We start from the raw sequence: 14,967 nt of genomic DNA on the forward strand, positions 1-14,967 counted from the left end.
TGGGAGGAAAACAAGCAGGTTTGACATGGTTAGGCCAAGCTTGCCAAAGGCTTGCAACTTTTATTGTGAAGCATCAATGAAATGTTTTTAGGTCTTTTATAAAAATGTGGAAATTTCCCTAAAGTTACGGAGCTTTGTTACAAGAAGAACACATCAATAATTTGCTTAATGGATTCCATATTCCCTTATCCAAGCCTCTAATATTTTAGTGATTCTTCAAAAGGTGAGATTTTGAGTCCATTTTTTTGTAGTCATGCATGCATGCAAAAGGCTAGACTAGAGGGTAGCATTGCAAAAGGATGGCTAGTGCAAGAGTTTGTTGTTACACAACTAAATCTAGAAATGCCTCAACTTTGGGATGATAGTGATGATCCATGAGTTGTAGGAGAGATCGAACAAGGAAGGTAAAGGAAAAAAAAAGAGTATCTCTTTGTAACTCAAAGTGAACACCTTTTGTCTTTACAATTGTGGAGAAATGGATCAAACAAATATGAAGAAGAAGAGCTAAAAGAGAGAAGGATAGAAAAGCATGTCGAAGGACAATAGAGGTAGAAATCATCCCCTCGAGTTATCACAAATGCTTGCTAAATGCACCATCGAAAGATGCTCTCATAGATGCTAGATCATGAAGAGGACAGTAATAGATAGGGAGGAGGAATTAGCACAAGGTTATGACCTACAATTCTATAATCATATTTCTTTTATTTACATTTGGTTGTAAGCTTTAAGTATTAGTTTGAATTTTTGAGAGGTTTTCTCAGACACTAATTTAGGAGACCTCAATTTACATGCTAAAGATGTTTGAGATCTACCTATGGATGATCGAGAGGATACACATTAATCTCATGAGGAAAATTCCAGTGAGGCTTTGATTGAGTAAAGAATAGAGAACAACATTAATAAAAAGCATTTTTGATTGTGAAAATATTTGTATTTGATTTCGTTATTGCAAGGTTGAGGGTAAAACCCCACACTATTCTAATTTTTTAATGATCAAAGTGCTTACAGATCATCGATGCTTTTTTTGATGCTATTATTTTTTCAAAAACTGTATCGACACAAATATCGATGCTAATATCAACATTATTGGAACTTCCCACATAATATCGATGCTTAATTGGCCACTAATGTCTATGCAAATATTGATGCAATGCCATTTTGCCACTAATATCAATGGATGTCATTTTCATTGAAGGATTAAGTAATAAGCAACTATGAATAGCGTCGAAATAGGGCCTAAGGGTAGTAGTGCATGTTCAAGTTTGCGATGTGTAGATTAGTTTAGATACAAATTTTGTCAAGTTTTGTTGAGCAACACATAAGTTATGGATCATCGAGCCATGATCTCTAGAAGCTCTACGAAGGGCATTGTGGAGGTCTACTTGGTATTCTTTGTGTGACATGGAATGTAGAGTAGACTTTTGGCGAAGTGCATACATCTTCTTCATGGTCTACTTCTATTCTAAGCCTATTATAGTTGAGTCGTGGTCTTGACCTTGTCTAAATCTTGATTGGTTCTTGATGTGTATCAATGTATTATTTAATGATGATTAATGGATGTAATGGGTAATAATACCATGGTTTTGGGCTAAGTCTCTTTGCACTCTCAATGTATACTCCAAAATTTCTCATCTTCTTCCTTAAGAACTCACAATAATCTATCAAATAATCCAAGATTTAGATTCATGTAAATCGGTGTGCTTCTGATGAAGCCTCTCTCTCATTTAATCTATTCATAGCGACACAATCGTATTGAAGAAGGGCTCTTTACTTTGGATTAGAATGAATAATAAATCATGTAAAATTCAAGAGATAAACAAGTTATTGATTAATACTATAAATGACTAGCATCACATTCACACAAACGTGCCTTTTCATGGGATGATAAGCCTATTGCATAAACTCATATTATTTCTGGGAGCAATATATAGAGATGAAACCTCCATAACTTGGTATTACTATTCTTGCTAGCATTACCCTCCTTCAAATGAGAACATTCCCAATAAACTATATAAACACTGCATTTTGATGGGCTTAATAAGTAAAGCCCTTGATGTGATAATGGTGCAGGACTTTTAACTACTGTGAGTCCAAGAAATCTAAGAGTTGACCATACACTTCGGAATAGATATTATAAGCGAAGATGAAATCGAAGTGCCCATACTCTGGTATCGTATACAGCCTGAAGCCTGGTGTCAATTCGTCTACTAGTCGATTTATGTCCATTGGAGCTGCAATTTCATCGTTCAGCGCATTGATCACAAGTAGCCTATTCGTAGGAATGTTTGCAATCTTGTATTCCGGTGCCGAGGGGCTATTGTACTTTTGCAGATTGCCCAAGATACCATAGTCGAACTTTGCAAAAGTCTTTTCCCGACCCTCTATAAGTGATCAACGCAAGGCAATAGGTTATTTATCTTTGAAATGTGTGTTGTAAAATGCATGCAAATTCTTTGAGGCGACACCATTGGTAGTGTATTCTATATAATCTGAGGAGATTCGAAATCAAAAAATTACTGACGTTGTCCATAGTGCGCCAAGTTCTTCACAGATGTGGCTTGTGTTTCATATTTATCGATTATTGGTCGCCTTGTCGTGTTCAAGCAGCAGGTCTTGCCTGCAGATCAAGAGCTTCACTTGTGAAAGCACTATTTTGGCGCAGGAAGAGACAAGTACAATATGCCATCAAACATGCAAAATAGTTATAGTCTGTCGAAAACAGGCAAAACAATTAAATCTTGTCGGAGAGAATCCGAATGAATGTGTGTGTGTGTGTGGTTTCACAAAAAAAAAGTGTGTGTGTGAGAGCATGTGTGTGTGTGTGTGTGTGAGAGAGAGAGAGAGAGAGAGAGACCACCAACGAGATAGAGCCACCCCTTGTAACAACGGGTGCTTCTGGGTGTACATATGATATCAACGATCTGCTTTCCCATTGGCCTGGCGACAGATCAATAGAGAATGAAATTAATTATTGCAGCGTGATTTCCGAATCCGAAGCTTGTATTATCAAGTTTCGCTTTTAAACGCGAGTGTATTCAATATGAAATCCGAAAGTTTAGGATTATTTAACGCACGTTTGTGTGGCAAATGCGTTCACATTCGCGGCCTCTAAGATCTGCAGGAACTCACCTATTATAAGCAATTTGAATTGATCTGTATAAGATCTATGTGACATTTGTCTAATTTCAGAAGATGCCACGATCATACGGGGAACGTAAGACGCTTACCTTGTCTATACGCAAATCGAAAAGGGCTAATACAAAGGGAGACGTGCTATGGTCGGCGTAAGCAAGAGGTGCGAGCATGATCGTTTTGTCAACGTAATCCAGCAACTTGCCTTCAGAAAATGCGGCAAAGCATTGCTGAGCGCCCTGTCTCAAAAGTCCAAAGCAATACGATCATCAGATGGTCGATAATCAACAGGAATCCATCTGAGATAATCGAACAAAGCGAAATTAGAAGGATAAAGGAAACCTGCGAGTATCCAACGTAGTGTATTTTAGAGCCTGTAGTGCTGTAAACCAGACCCAACATGGCTGGAAGATCTTGATCCGCCATCTCGTCGAAGCTCCAGTCCCAGTAACCCTGAAATGCACAACATTACATGATCGACGATAAATGTCAACGTCCATTGTTCATTACTCTATACAAAATTCTCTCTCTACACAATCTTCAAGACCTGATCTGTTCTTTTGTAGAAGACGTGCCCATAGCTGAATCTGGTCGTCCTTGTGTTGCCAATCCATACATCATAACCCGCATCAGCCAAGACAAATCCCAAAGCTTGAGAAGGCTCATTCAACACCCATATGTCACCTCCCTGCCAAACAGATTTGATTGGCTCCGTTTCCATTAGATGCATCTTTAGTCAAACCCAAACGCCTCATTTTGTGAAGCTTCCGCGTCTTATAAACGATGAAATGGGGCGGCATCTCACCAGTAGTAATCCATGCATCAAAAACACCGCTCCCTTCAGTGCTCCTGCAGCTTGCTTGCTTGATATACGCTGTACACCCAAGAGAAACCCATCTCCAGTCTCCACCTACATAGAGCACGTTAGTTATCTGGCTCTCCGTCTATGCAATTAGACTTGCATCAAATAGAGAGAAAGAGCAGTTATTATCCGAGAATTTAAGAGTAAGCCATCCCGGGCATTGAAAGGATATTGAAAGTGGAAGGCAAAGCTCGAGAGTAACCACATATTCGTGGCAATCATAGATCTGCAGGGGGAGTACGAGGCTCGCACAAAGCCCATCTGTTGTGTTAACCAGCTGAGCTGCGGGGGAGAGAGCCAATGCTACGAAAGGTATGAAGAGTAAGCAGGCGTGCAGTAGAAGAGCGACTTGACTGGTGATCTTCATAAAAGAGATGTGTGAACGAAAGTCGTGCAGATCAATAAATTGAAGCATGACGGAAGTCTCAGACTCAGAGAGAGACAGAGAGCAAAATTGGTTGTATATAAGCACGGTTTGTCATGGGGGTATATGCATTGAAACCGGTAGATGTTGGGGAGTAGTTTGAGACCAGCCTTTGACATTAAAACCTCACATGGGCACTAAGGCCCGAGAGTGATTGACCAGCACCCATCACATACTTTTGACAGACCGAATCCTAAATAGCCTCGAATTTTTTTGTTGTTTTTCCTTCACTTTTTCATTTGCTTGGTCCAAATCCAGGCTTGCACATGAGGCTTTACATGCACATTTCTCATCAAGTAGGTGACTTTAATTCTTGCTCCTGATGTTAGGCCTACATCATAGCCTCAACGTATCACTCCCAGCGTTGACAGAAAACCTGCAAACTATATACAATGAACCTACCACAATCTCATTTCCACCGTACGATTTGTAAATCTGCAAAATTGTAGATAGTTTAATTATATTTTAGCTAAAAAACTTGCATATTCTCAAGAAAAACTTTCAAAAATTTGGACCCCAAGTTTTGTGATTCATTAAGAAAAAAGTTTTATGTGAACACGATTCACGCCTACGTCCTCAGATCTAGCCTACATCACATCTCTTGGGTTGCACTTACATAGACCATGCATTCAAGGCGTAACATTTAAACCCTTACTTACATATATGTCCTACATTACTTTCCCTTTAAGAAAAAATGATTTTTATGATTTTGTAAATTAAAAAAATCCTTTTGTGTTTCTATTGCATTAGAAAGCCCCTTGTTCTGAACCCACTTTATATGGTTACATATTTGTAGGTGCACCCATCATGATCATATTGTCATACATGGTCTCATAGTATGGTTGGTTTAGGTATCACATGGCCTTGTAGTTTCCTAGTAATAAATTAATGGTTAGTTTTGACATCACATATTTGAACAAAAGTTTCACTTTAATAGACATAGAAACCTACAACTAGTGACATCATTGCAAGTAGCAAATCATTCTCTATGAACACATTGGATTTTATTAGGTGTGGAATTCATGAAATTTATGTAAGTGTGTTTGAAGTCCCTTAATGTAGTAACTATTGATAGTAAACTCTCATCCTCTATGAAGCATTGAGATTTTTTCATTCGGAATAGTAATACTCCCAAGCTTTACCAATGGTTCTTGAAGTTGATCCCTTGCTCTAAGTGCTCATTCTTTTACAAAGTCAATAGTTCTACTGCTCATTGGTACTCACATCTTTGACGTCAATGGAGACTAAATATGAGTTGTTTCTTGCTTTCAGTCTCACATCACTTTTAAAATTTCCTTATTTAAACATTTATTTCATTGTCTCCTTGCCATTTTATAGATAGAATGTTAAATTATAACTCTACAATTTGGATAGGCTACTAAATTAGAGCATTGTTAGATGGACCAAGATTTTCATTTTTCAATCTCGTGATGAGCTAACGAAGGATAGTAAGCAATATGGCAAGTGACAAGTGAGCAAACATTTAGGAAAAATAGATTTTTTTTGTTGGGTTAAAAAGTGACAGCATTGATGTACGTGTGGATACAAGCTTAAAAAAGGGAAAATTATGGGGAAAGAAGAGGAAAAAATAGGGAAGAAAATAGGAGAAAATTGGTTAAAGATCGGGGGGGGGGGGGGGGGGGGGGAGAGAGAAAATTTTACAGCTTTAAGAAAGAAATTGAAAAAAATTTAGGATAAATTAGGAAAAATTAGGGAGTGTTTATGAGGTAGAAGGAAAAAGAATTAGAAAAAATAGGAAAAGGGTTAAGAAATTAAGTGGATGCAAAAGAAAAATGGGAATAGTAACTCTCTATGTGTGTGATGTACTTGAGCACATCCTACTTTGGGATTGTGACTCTGTAACATAAAAGAAAAATCTTTTCACCAAAATAAAAATAACAATGTGTGTGTGTGTGTGCGTGTGTGCATGCGTGCGTGCGTGTGAGTGAGTGAGTGAGAGAGAGAGAGAGAGAGAGAGAGAGAGAGAGAGAGAGAGAGAGATTTGAATAGCCCATTCAGCTTACCGTGTTGGGCAAGGAACTATGAGAAAGGATCAAAGGAAATGTCAAAGGAGAGAGTAGCCCTTCGTGCACCGCATGGCATAGCCTTTCAATGCCACATAGCACCTCCAAAATATAGATAGATAGATGGTGGAATGAGGGACAAATTAATTAATCGAATTTTGAGCAAGGAGCAATTAAACCCTATAGGTAGTAAGAGAGCCTCCTAGCTTTGCCGCTGAGGCTAGGGAGGCCGTTGATTCAACAAGTGAGGCCTCAGAATCATCATCTATGTCCCCATGTGTCTTCTTCTGATGGATGCTGCTGCATAATTAATATGCCCTGATGAAAGTTTAGGAGTCTTTTTCAACGAATGGCATGGATACTAGTCAAAGTCTTTGAACATTGCCATGCTCAACCAGCATTGCTAGACTTGCAGTCCAATGCTAGAAAAAACAATCTTTAGGCATTGCTATTAGCCATGAGAACATGATTTTTCGCTGCTAATGGGGCTGGCATAGCCCTGCTAGCATGTGTGGGGAAGCTCTCTAAGGAGAGTTACGCCCATGGTCATTAAATGCATCTAGGTTTCCTGTCCATGATCCGTGCATCCAGCTCTCTATCTCGATCTATGATGTTGAAGATGCCGACAAGAAGAGGTTTTATAGCAAGGATGTGCTACCCATAACTTGTAATGGTGCCATATTGGCTTTATCATGTAGATCTAATGAAGACAACCATTTAACCAAGAGGCTCCTTAGTGCCCCTCATGCGGTGCACCTCCTATTTTTGGGACTACCATAGTAGGCAGAATTCACACATTTCCAGATGTGTGGGTTGAGAAATGGTGTTTGAGCATCGTCGTACTTCATAGATGGCCCGACATAGTGGACTTAGGCAAGATTCACACATGTCCTGATGCCTGGGCTAGGAAATGGTGTTTGATCATTGATGTATTTCACTTTTCTGGGATGTCCACACCTTGGGTCAACCTACCCATGTCAGACAAAAACATCTACTACGGACATGAATTTCATCCAATCATTTTGTGCCAACAACATTTAGTGCACCTTCATCCTCCCCATTGTTTGGGCATGTGTGAATATTGCCTTAATCTATGGCTACTTGCAAAGACTCATTTCTTTTCCATCATTTAAGAGTCATACGTGTAGAGCAGTAGTGGTAGCTCATGTAATTTAGGTGTTGGCCAATCTCTCGCATTCGATCCCTTCGGAAGAAAATTGAAAAGTTAAGTTAGTCCATGCTTCTCATTAAATTTTGAGGTCTTAAGGACACTTAGGACACTTGAGAACCAGGGGTGAGACTAATCCTTCCCAAAACACTTAGGATTGTTGTAACATAGCCTTTAGAAACCCAAAAAAAGAAGAAGACTCTGACCCCTACCTCTCTCTTTGAACAAAGGAAAGAAAAACAATTATGCTAACCGCCATGAAAGGTTGATTCTTGAGAGAATATAAAGAAGCATCGTAATTTTTCTTTGAATTTAGTGGATTTTTATAAGGATGCATGTGGGGGGAGCATTAGAAAGAGAGAACAAAATTTCATGAAGAATTGCATAAAGGACTAACTTTACCCTAGGCATATACATGGGATGGCTTGGATGGGGTATAAAAGGAGAAAGAAAGGGAAATAAATCCAATTAAGTAATTCTTGTATAGGTAAGGACTAATCCTCTTTTGTGGGTGTTTGCAAGGTACGTGAGGGCCATGCAAGCTAATGGTGCATGCAGCCCTACATTTTGCCAAAGCTCCAGTGTTATGGAGGCTGTTGGCCAAGGCTATAAAGAGGAGCCCAGGGCATGGTGAACGGCAACGGTTAAGGTAACCAGTCTCCTAGTTGTGTGAGTTAAGAGACAAATTGTGAGTTCTGGAGTTGTCCTGCTCTGCTAGTGATCGCACTGTGAGAATCTTCTACCCCCTGGTGAGATCGTGGATAGCCACTGAGGCTGAGAGTCTTCCTTGCTGGGCAAGGTGTGAGTAGGTTGAGTGTACCAAGATGAGGAGCTAGACTAGGAAGCTACGTAGAGTAGCAAGGATCCCTACATGAAGGGAAGGAGCTTGAGGTGGATCTCTCCAGGGCCCTGCGGTAAGGGGAGGCTGGAAGGTTGGCCATCAGACAAAGGCCACGAACTTTTGTAAAAAGAAACTATGAGTGACTTTACAAGTATAATGTTTTGAATCATTATTTCATTTCCTCTTTATTATCTCTTGTATTAATTCTCCTACACTTTTGTTACAACTCGGTATCTGGAATGTGAATTGCAAGCATGCTTAACATTGTCTAAATGCTTGGAAGTATCTAGGGGAAAGAAACTATAGCGATGCATGCATTGGCTACCTAAGGTTCAAGACATTCTGCATAAGGTTGCATGGGCCCAAATTGGCTTTCTCTTTGCAATCCTGTAAAGGTTCTAGTGCTGTTGCCCATCTCAATATCTCCTTACACATTAACTAGGCTATGGACTTAAGAAGCATTGGCCTGTTGGTCCAGAGCCTCCTCTAGGGAGTGAAGAATTACGAACAAGCTAGCAGCTCCTCTAAGACTTTTTCACGATTTGGAGATGTCGTCAAGAACTTCAAGAGATCGTGGATGCCACTCATGACCTTGCTTTGTGGCAACTTCATCAATTCAATGCTTGTTTCATTAAGCTCTATATATACATGATATACCTACGCCCTGAATACATGGCAATTTAATTTGAAAGGAATCAATGATAGCCATATGGAGCTCTTTTTCTTTATGAATGAACATTTTGTCCCTGTGCCTCATTCTTATAAGCTCTCTTATATACTCCAAATCTATGGTATAGGTTAAGCACACCCCACACATAGTAGTCAGCTTGTGTGTTAGTCATGTAGCTAAGTAAGATAGAAGAGATAGGCAACTAAATTAAAAGAAAATTTTACAATATCCACGGGCCCTGATGGGTACTTAGAATTGGGAAGGAGGATGTGGCATACCTTATGGCATCATGGCAAGATTCTCGAAGGAGGTGTTAATGGGTTGATCCAGCATCAACATCATTCCTTGGACCCATTAGGAGCATAAACCCCAAGTACTTGAAACTTGGACCCAGAAATCCCAACCTCTATAGCTACAACCCTACTGCGCAAATCATCCCTGCCAGAGCCTGTACACCTAATTGGCACTGCCGTGCCCCCATTACCAAGTATACAAAGAGTACTTACTCCTTTATCTCTCCTAGAGCATTAATAATATTAAATAAAAAGGTAAGAAAAGACTTCCTCTAAATGTTGAATTGGCTAGCCGAAAAGGTCAGCATAAGTATTGGGACAGTGAAGGATTTAGCTTTCAACCTAGATTTGAATGGCTTTAACTACACTTTCCAAGTCTTCCCACTAGGAAAGTATCGTGCAAATTGAGCATGGACTAGCTCGCCACCCATGAAGCTCATATTTTTTCTTCGAAAAGGAGTAGTGTCAAAGTCCAGACCTCCCAAGGTTGAGTACATGAATTCTTCAACCAAGAGCTCTCCATAGAACCTATAGATCTTGGAAAGGGGACCTTCCAAAGAATCTTAAGAGAGGAGGAGAACTGTTCTCGATTCAACCAAATCCCATGGAGAAAGAAGAGGACCTCTCTTTCCTTCACTGGCTTCATGAACAAGAGAATGTACTTCCTAAGGAGCTGATCGAATTACCTCCACCAACGGACATAGACCATCCCATACACCTAATATTGGGAGCTCAACCAATCTTCTAAAGCCCTTTGTTCCTAAGGCCATTGCCTTAAGATCCATCTTAATCAACTTTTAGATCAATATTTTATGCGGCTTAGCACTTCTCCATGGGAAGCCCCCATCCTTTTACAAAAAAAGAAGGATGGCATGTTCAAGGCTTTGTATTGACTATAGGTAGCTGAAGTAGAGAACCATTAAGAATAAATATCTGATCCCTAGGATAGATGAACTCTTGGATTGATTCCATGGAGCCCAAATATTTTCCAAGATAGATATCACCTAGATCGCTTCGTCCTAGTCTTCTTTGATGATATATTGATCTTTTCCAAGATAGACCTTAAGTTAGGCTATCACCTAGTCTTCTGTGATGATATATTGACCAAATTGAGTACTTGGGTCATGTGGTATCCAAATATGAGTTAGGATGGACCAAAAAGAGTAAGTGTTCTTTCTACCAAAAAGAGTAAGTGTTCTTTCTTTGATGATATATTGATCTACCAAAAAGATTAAGTGTTCTTTCGACACTAACCAAATTGAGTACCTGGATCATGTCATATCCAAAGATGGGGTTAGGATGGACCCAAGAAAAATTGAGTCCATAAGCATTGGCCCATGCCAAGAAACGACCATGACATTAAGGGATTCTTAGGGTTCGGTAGATTTTATAAAAAGATCATAAATGACTTTTCCAAGATTACTAGACCTATGCTTGATCTGTTAAAAAGAAAGGCACTAACATAAATTGGACCACCGAGTGTCAAGAAAGATTTCAAGCTTTAAAGGATGCCCTAATCACAGATCTCATACTAAAACTGCCTAAGTTTGATTGGGAATTCTTTGTAACTATAGATGCTAGTAGAGTAGCCATAGGCGGAGTGCTTAGCCAGGATCAATGGCCCATAGCCTAAGAGTCTAGGAAGTCAAGGTATGGGAAGAAGAACTATCTGACTCATGATTTATAGTTGTTAGCAGTAGTGCATTCGCTAAATTTTTGGAGACACTACCTCCTTAGAAGAAAATCCAATCTATTCACATATCACCAAAGTCTCAAGTGGAATTTTACCTAACCTGGCCTTAATGCTAGGCAAAGAAGATGGAATGCCACCACCCAGGAGGATTGACTTTGACATGCATTACAAACTTGGAAAAGAAAATATGGTGGTTAATGCCTTAAGTCGAAACCCAGAATTCTATGCCATATCCATGATTAAGAACACATGGATCCTGGAAATTTAGGATTGGGGCCAAAGGAAGACCCTTATTTTGGTCCCATCATGAACATAGATGATCCTGATGACCCTAACCTAAGACATTATAAGGTGTAGGATGAGAAAGAGCGGTTATGCATTTTGAGCATCCCTAGTATAAAAAAGACCATCTTTCATGAGTTACATGAATCCCTCACAGTTGCACATTTTGGTTTTCAAAACACCTATAATGCTGTGAAGGGCCACTTCTATTGGCCTAGCATGAAAGAGGACATTATGGATCATGTTTTGAAATGCTTCCCATGCTATATGATGATTCTCACATCCCAAAAACTGAAGTTATTTTCAACTCGGATGGCACATTTGATATTGAACCAGAAGAAATCATTGAAGTTAAGGAAAGCCCTTTGAGGAACAAAGTCATTCAGGAGTATTTGATTAAATGAAAGAGGTATCCATTCAAAGAAGCTACATGGTTGACCGAAGTAGAACTCAGAAAAGAAATTCCCAACTCTCAAGCATAAGGACATCCTTGGTCCGCTAGAAGGGGAGAGTGTAACATACCACCTAGAAACCCTAAAAATTAATAAGACTCTAACCCTTAGTTGAATCCCTACTCTCTCTTTGAACAAAAGAAGGGAAAACAATTATGCTAACCCCCATGAAATTCTTGAGACAATAAAGAAGCATGGTATTTTTTGTTTGAATTTAATGGGTTTTTTTAGGGAAGGCGTTTAGTCTTAACAAGCAGTTGTAGCTTGAATGAAGAGGTTTTGGACCCTTTTGATTAGCCTTCTCCTTTAGTGCTAGCCTTCGTCATGGCTGAGGCTGCCCTTCACCTCAGGAGTGCCAACAGAAACTCAGTACGAACACTTTGGATAATGGATGCTCAAGTATGTGTGGGTGTGTGGATTTGTATGTGTGAGCATATGTTTATACTATGGTCTACACCCACTGTTGGGTGCTGATGATGTCAGTGGGGATGTCATAGTAGCTAGTCCCCTGTGTGTGATGGAGTTTATGGTTTTCAACTTTATGAGTGAGTGACTATCATGAGATTGAAATTGCACTATGTTGTGTTTTTAGAGGATGAGTTTGGGCATGTTCCTGGACTTATCTAGGTATATGGTCAGATCTTACGTTTTGGATGCTTCTGGCATTATTTGGATCCAGAGGCTAGGCTGTAGCAAGCTAGTGTTGTTACTCTAACATGGTATCAGAGATTGTTACTCTAACATGGTTTCAGAGCTCCCTTTGATTCATGTTAGATATTTGATGCAAAGAGAGTATAATAGCTTTTGATTAGCTTTCTCCTAAGTCCAGCCTTCATCATGACTTGCTAGAAACTTGATGCAAAGACATCTTATATTAGCTATGTTTGTGTGTGTCAGTTTGGATTTTTGTGTGTCTGAAATCGTGCTCATTCAGTTTTTTTGCACTGTTGTTGGGCATTGATAATATGCAGGATATGAATTTTTGTTGACTGTGCCTTGTGGTTATGCATTGCAGGCATTTGAAGCTACATTATCGCTCAAGGGTAATTTTCTCATCTTAGATCTGCATTTTTTCCAATATGAGGCTTACAGCTGAGATTTACTCTACATCGCAGTTTTTGTGTCAGGTTTCTGCAATGACTGCTATGACTTCATTGGTAAATGAGAATGCAAGGCATATTTTGGACCGAAGTGCAAAAGTTATGTTTTCCAGATGGTCATCGAAGTTCCTCTCCTTCACCGGGCCTCTTAAATTTGGAAGGAACTTTGTTTCATATGGTAAGCAAGATTCCAACCCTTTGGAAAGAAACGTGTACTGCAGCAGTTCAGGTAAATTTGAGAAAAATGTTTCTGAGGAAGGTCAGGCAGCAGCGCCTAGGACATGGCCAAACAGAAGATATTCAGTAAGTAATTGTTTAAAGAATGGGAGCTATTATCTATGGCTGTCTCTTGGAAACCTAATGTTTCCAGTGTTTTGATGCCAAAATTTGGGAGGTTTGCCCAAGTTGGCTGATTTTATTGTATTGGACTCTTGGTGAAGCAAAATGCAGGGCAAGATGAAGGTTATACCCCTCCTCCTCGTTCAAATTATGACACAGTACCAAGAAGACCACCTGATTTGGAAGCAAGGATGCGCATGAAGGCCTATAGAAGAGAAGCCCTGGCGCAAAGGCGAGCTGCTGAGCTAGAAGAGGAAGCTAGCCGTGTTGAGGTGGACCCATCAAAGCTGCTTCAAAAGGGAGCACCAAGGACTATGCAAGCTATAATCAGGGAGGTGATGACTGTTGGCTTTTTTGTGACATTGCCGAAGGGCAGGAAAGAAGGTTTCCTCCCAGGGACAGACCTAGGGATTACTGGTGGTGCAGCTTATCTAGAGCGAGTTTGGAAGGCAGGGCAAGAGATAACTGTCCGAATTGTACCGATGAAAGATAATGCGGCTCGTGAATTACTCACTGTATTACCAGACAAAGATGAGGCACCGGATGGGACAAAATTAAGCCCAGATGGGACAAAATTAAGCAATTGAGAGATTTGGTGTCCTATTTTGTAATGTTTGTCATGAAAACTCGATCTTATTTAGTGGTTGGGATTAGTATCTTAAGTAGGATTGTCCTATTTTGTCTTGCTAGTCATGAAAACTTCATCTTCTATCATGAAGTTTGGCCTACCCTTGCCCAAAACCTTGTGGGTGACTCATAAGGCAAAAAGGTCCTTTGCTTGTTCTATGTGATGAATTTGGGCAGGCTCCTCATCTGAAAAGATATACTTGTCACTATACTGTTGATTTCCTATTGTCAAACCTTATCAAAGTTAATACTTTGCAACTTCAGTGGTGTGTTTCCCTTTTACTTATCTTTCCAAGCTTTTTGTTGTCGGGCAGGGACTCGGACATAGTACTGTTGGCCTCAGGCATTTTCATCTTGGGAAAAGCAGATTGCTCCTGTGTTTCAATATGTGTATGTTTCAAGTGTTGGTTATGCATGGTACAGTTGCTGGTTTTTAACTTCTTGATGAGGTTTTTAAATTATTGCTCCATTTCTGTTGGTATGTCCCACATAGGAAACTCTACAGGAAGCTTTTCTAGTCCTCTCTGGTCTTCAGCAAGACAATTGTGAACCCCCCTAGTTCTCTAATATTGTACCATCAAGTAAACTTAGTAGGGTTGGCTGAAGTGCTCGTTGCAGAGGCATAGATTGACGCCAATGCAGGTTGCAAGCTCTCTCTGACATGATCATTCTGCCTCAAGCAGGGAGGACTATTCATTTGCATAATTTCGTGCATTTTCGCCTTTGCCTTCGTGCCTATCGTGCCACTTGGACTTGAACACGCACCTCTTGCACACCTCACCACAACCTCCTCACCTTGAGCGTTTGTTTGGTTTGGCTTTGGTACAACCGCATAGCTCTTCTTTTCTTCTGCACATCCTTGTAGATGTCAGCGCCATGTGATTGCTTTTTATTCCGGGTTCCTTGTGCTGGCTATTGCTTCGCCTTTTGTTGTTGGAGATCCATCCTAGCTCCAGGTACCCTCCATCTCTTTGATTCTTGCCCACATGGCATCCAATTAGATGCCCATGTGACAGACACTCAAACCCTAGGTTCACCCCCCCCATGCTCTCCTTATATG

General features: G+C 40.0%; 2 protein-coding genes across 2 annotated transcripts; one reads left to right on the forward strand and one right to left on the reverse strand.

The window, feature by feature from the left end:
• Window positions 1-1,958: 1,958 nt before the first annotated feature.
• LOC147881969 (triacylglycerol lipase 1-like) lies at window positions 1,959-4,406 on the reverse strand. The gene is made up of 9 exons (XM_087402046.1): window positions 4,197-4,406; window positions 3,938-4,042; window positions 3,680-3,820; window positions 3,475-3,585; window positions 3,228-3,371; window positions 3,075-3,115; window positions 2,855-2,937; window positions 2,522-2,617; window positions 1,959-2,381 (listed from the first exon to the last, which is right to left on the reverse strand). Exons 1-9 carry the CDS (start codon window positions 4,359-4,361, stop codon window positions 2,080-2,082), a joined length of 1,188 nt encoding a protein of 395 aa, XP_087258172.1. The 5' UTR covers window positions 4,362-4,406; the 3' UTR covers window positions 1,959-2,079.
• Window positions 4,407-12,791: 8,385 nt separating this feature from the next.
• On the forward strand, window positions 12,792-14,170 carry LOC147881970 (uncharacterized). Its single transcript, XM_087401854.1, has 3 exons — window positions 12,792-12,884; window positions 12,969-13,244; window positions 13,382-14,170. Exons 1-3 carry the CDS (start codon window positions 12,846-12,848, stop codon window positions 13,865-13,867), a joined length of 801 nt encoding a protein of 266 aa, XP_087257980.1. The 5' UTR covers window positions 12,792-12,845; the 3' UTR covers window positions 13,868-14,170.
• The last annotated feature ends 797 nt before the right edge of the window (window positions 14,171-14,967 follow it).

This window comes from Dipteris shenzhenensis, chromosome 30, assembly GCF_047967505.1.
Source record: "Dipteris shenzhenensis isolate YYH24624 ecotype China chromosome 30, Dip_SZ_1.0, whole genome shotgun sequence".
In the NCBI taxonomy this organism is placed as follows: domain Eukaryota; kingdom Viridiplantae; phylum Streptophyta; class Polypodiopsida; order Gleicheniales; family Dipteridaceae; genus Dipteris; species Dipteris shenzhenensis.